Raw genomic sequence first — 3,030 nt, 5'->3', positions numbered from 1 at the left:
TGCCAAGGGCCCTGCAATGACCCCTGCTAGCTCCCTCAACACTCTGGGGTGGAGAGCATCTGGACCCGCTAATCTGAACACGTCCAGCCCCTCCAGAAGCTCTCTAACCCGGTCCTCCCCAACCTGAGGTCGAGTCTGTCTTGCATCACGGTGGGGAAGTCCCAGTCCCTGCCCAAGAAAACAGAGGTGAAGAATTGATTAAAGAGGTCTGCTTTCTTCTCTGGTGCTACCACCAGATTGCCCAGAGGATCTTGCAGGGCCCCACATTTCCTGGTGCTTTCTTCATCCTCCCTATATATTTGAAAAAGGACTTTTTGTTATCTTTGATTTGAGTCTCCAAAGTGTATCTCTAAAAATGGGGAAAATCAGGGTTCCCAACTTCCAGAGGTGCACTCTCAGTAGTCTCCTGGGTGTGTCTAGAAAGAGGGCAAGTCAGGGTTCCCGAGAAATGTGCCCCCAGCCATTTTCTGGAAGCAGGCAACCCCCCTTCCCTACTCCCCCTTGGCATGTCTGGAAACAGGGGACCCTGCCTTTCCCCACTTCTAGAGATCTGCCCCAGAAATTGCCCAAGGCAAGTCCCTGGAAGCAGGGAAAGCCAGGCAGACACTTCCAAGACTTGAGGGGGTCCAATTCTGTGCTGGACTGCGCAGGGCAAACAGGACTGTATCTTGAAAGCACCTGCCTGGTGCGGTTGGAGAATGCTGGCAGCTCTGGGTTGCCCTCACTTCCCTGCCATAAAGCAGGGCATCCACGACAATAAAGCAGCACACATTATTGCTACTTTTTGTTGCGACCACATTCTGGTGCAACAAAGGCCATAGAAGTCTATTTGCTTTCACTTTGTGTCACCATAAAAAAAATGTTGGTAGTGCAAAGGTGATGAAAAACAATGTCTACTTCCATCCTGAATTTTTCTCTTCTCCTTTTGTTTCCAGCTTATGAGCCCCAAGCTTTACAGTAATCTACCTTTAAGGTGATAAAAGCAGGGGAAAGTATGGAATGATCTACTTCTGCAACATTAAATATCTAACTGCAACTGAAGCTGTGATTAGAAAAAGCATTTTCTATTTTTTTTTTTCAAATGACCAATTTGGCATAGACAAGAACCCCACAAAATGATATGCCTGGTTCATTTTTGGAGGCACAAAAAAAAGCTATTATTAACTCCCTTTCTGAGAATGATGATGTTAAATAGATAGCAAATTTCTTTCACTTTGATGTATTAAAATTAATGTTCCTAGTCACATTAATGAAATTTTTGCTGGGTATTAACTTTGGGTGGCAAACAGCTTACTTTCACTGTATGAGTTATGAGATACTGTCATATTCCCTCTAGCCCATTCTTTCAATGAACTTGGAATAGGCCATAATCATGATAATCTGGAGAAGTGCTTAGGTAGGGTAGCACAGAGATGACTTAAATGGAATTTGAAGATCTTTGGTACTTTTTAGTATCGCAGATTAAGAGGGATCAGTGTCAAATTCAATGGCTATTTACCATAGTCAGGACCAGATTTTCATAATTCAGAATCTAACAGGTCTCTCAAAACAAAGAGGAAGTGAGTGGATGAATCTGTAGTCCTTCGTGCATAACACTGTCTCTCTCTCTCTCTCTCCAGTAATTTACTAACCATTGGAACACATTTTCTAACCTATGTCAAGGAACTGAAATGCCTTGAAATTAATACCTATGCCTTTAGTGGGAGACAAATGAAACATATCATGGGAAATATTCCATTACCTATAGGATTATCCACTAGTCAGTAAAAATGTATTCTCTTGACAGCCACCTCTGCAACATTGTATAGGAAAAGAAGTTTTGTACAAAAAAATATACACTGTACAAAACAAAGTTATCGTAATAAAAAACACGTGCCAATATGGCATAGGAAGTTTTACATATTGACATATGTGGCATGGCAATGATTTTTTCCCCTATTTTAATGCCCTTATATTTGTGATTCATTTTCTACACTTTCCCCATTTTTCTGTTAAGTTTAACAGAAATACATTGCAGAATTAAAATACCATCTCTGGTATAATTATTCCTTTTGTTATAGGAATCCAGCACACAATAGATTCATTACTTTATTAATCAGCAACCAAAGAAAAATCACTCTTTGGGTTAGGTTTTGCTTTTCACTATAAACAATTAATTTTGCTTGAAGCTTATCCACAACACTATACATATACTTGTCTGTTTTCTCTGTTTTAAACATGCCTAGAATGTTGCTTGTAGTGAAGAATTGAGAAACTGTTGCTAGCGCAGAACAGAGCCACATAGATTAAAACCATTTCCTGTACCAGAGTTCAGCATGCCAAAGAGGCAGGGAATTTCAAGTGCTAGCTTGTGTGACTCTCACTTTCCCTGGTAAGCCCTCAATTACATGCAGTCTCATTTATGTACGAGTAAGGGTCATACAATCTAGTGACACACAAGTAAGCCATGTGATGATGATCCCACTGTATAAAAAGGTCATTCTTCACAAAATGGACCCAATTATTAATTAAAACCAAATTTTTTCCAGCCACATAAATAGAAGAACGCAATTTGAAAATCCTGTCCTAGAAGCAAAAAGGAAGCTACAGCAACATAACATGCCCAACGCAGAACTTGGAACTAAGCCTATGCAGGCCCAAAGTTTCCGAGGTACTGTACCCTGTCAGCATATCATATTTAAGATTAAAACCATTCTTTCATAATTGTGACAATAATTCTAACATAGACTGATTTTAAAAAATAGTGTTGCCAACTCTCATGATTTTATACCAAGTCTCATGACATTTGTGGTGTTTTGTTCCCTTAAAGTCCCAGATCTTGGACCTGTGACAATCTTTTCTTTTTTCTTATTTTAAGGTAAAAATAAAGAAAAAGGGGGAAAAAATCCTAGCTGTCATGGTTGCAGAAAAAGGTAGAAAACGTGACCTGATTACATCCTAAGAGCTCAGAAACCATAAAGTAGAAAAGAACCCCAAATTAATTTCTAAATAATGCCATTAATTATCTTTTTTTTTTTTTTTTTTTTTTTT

At 39.4% G+C, this 3,030-nt stretch overlaps 1 protein-coding gene across 13 annotated transcripts in view; it reads left to right on the top strand.

Moving 5' to 3' along the window:
* MAGI2 (membrane associated guanylate kinase, WW and PDZ domain containing 2) overlaps nt 1-3,030 on the top strand; it is an 886,876-nt gene that overhangs the window by 572,006 nt on the left and 311,840 nt on the right. For 12 of the 13 annotated variants that reach the window (XM_019509478.1, XM_019509480.1, XM_019509483.1 and 9 more), the window contains one exon: nt 2,529-2,650. The exons of the other annotated variant lie outside the window; for it this stretch is intronic. In XM_019509478.1, the coding sequence (XP_019365023.1) occupies nt 2,529-2,650 (122 nt within the window). The remainder of the gene's footprint in view (nt 1-2,528; nt 2,651-3,030) is intronic. 13 annotated transcript variants of the gene reach the window in all.

The sequence above is a fragment of the Gavialis gangeticus genome, unplaced genomic scaffold, assembly GCF_001723915.1.
Source record: "Gavialis gangeticus isolate Ggan-Ray unplaced genomic scaffold, GavGan_comp1, whole genome shotgun sequence".
Lineage (NCBI taxonomy): Eukaryota > Metazoa > Chordata > Crocodylia > Gavialidae > Gavialis > Gavialis gangeticus.
Note: the sequence above shows the minus strand (reverse complement) of the source record. Positions and strands in the feature narration are given on the sequence as shown.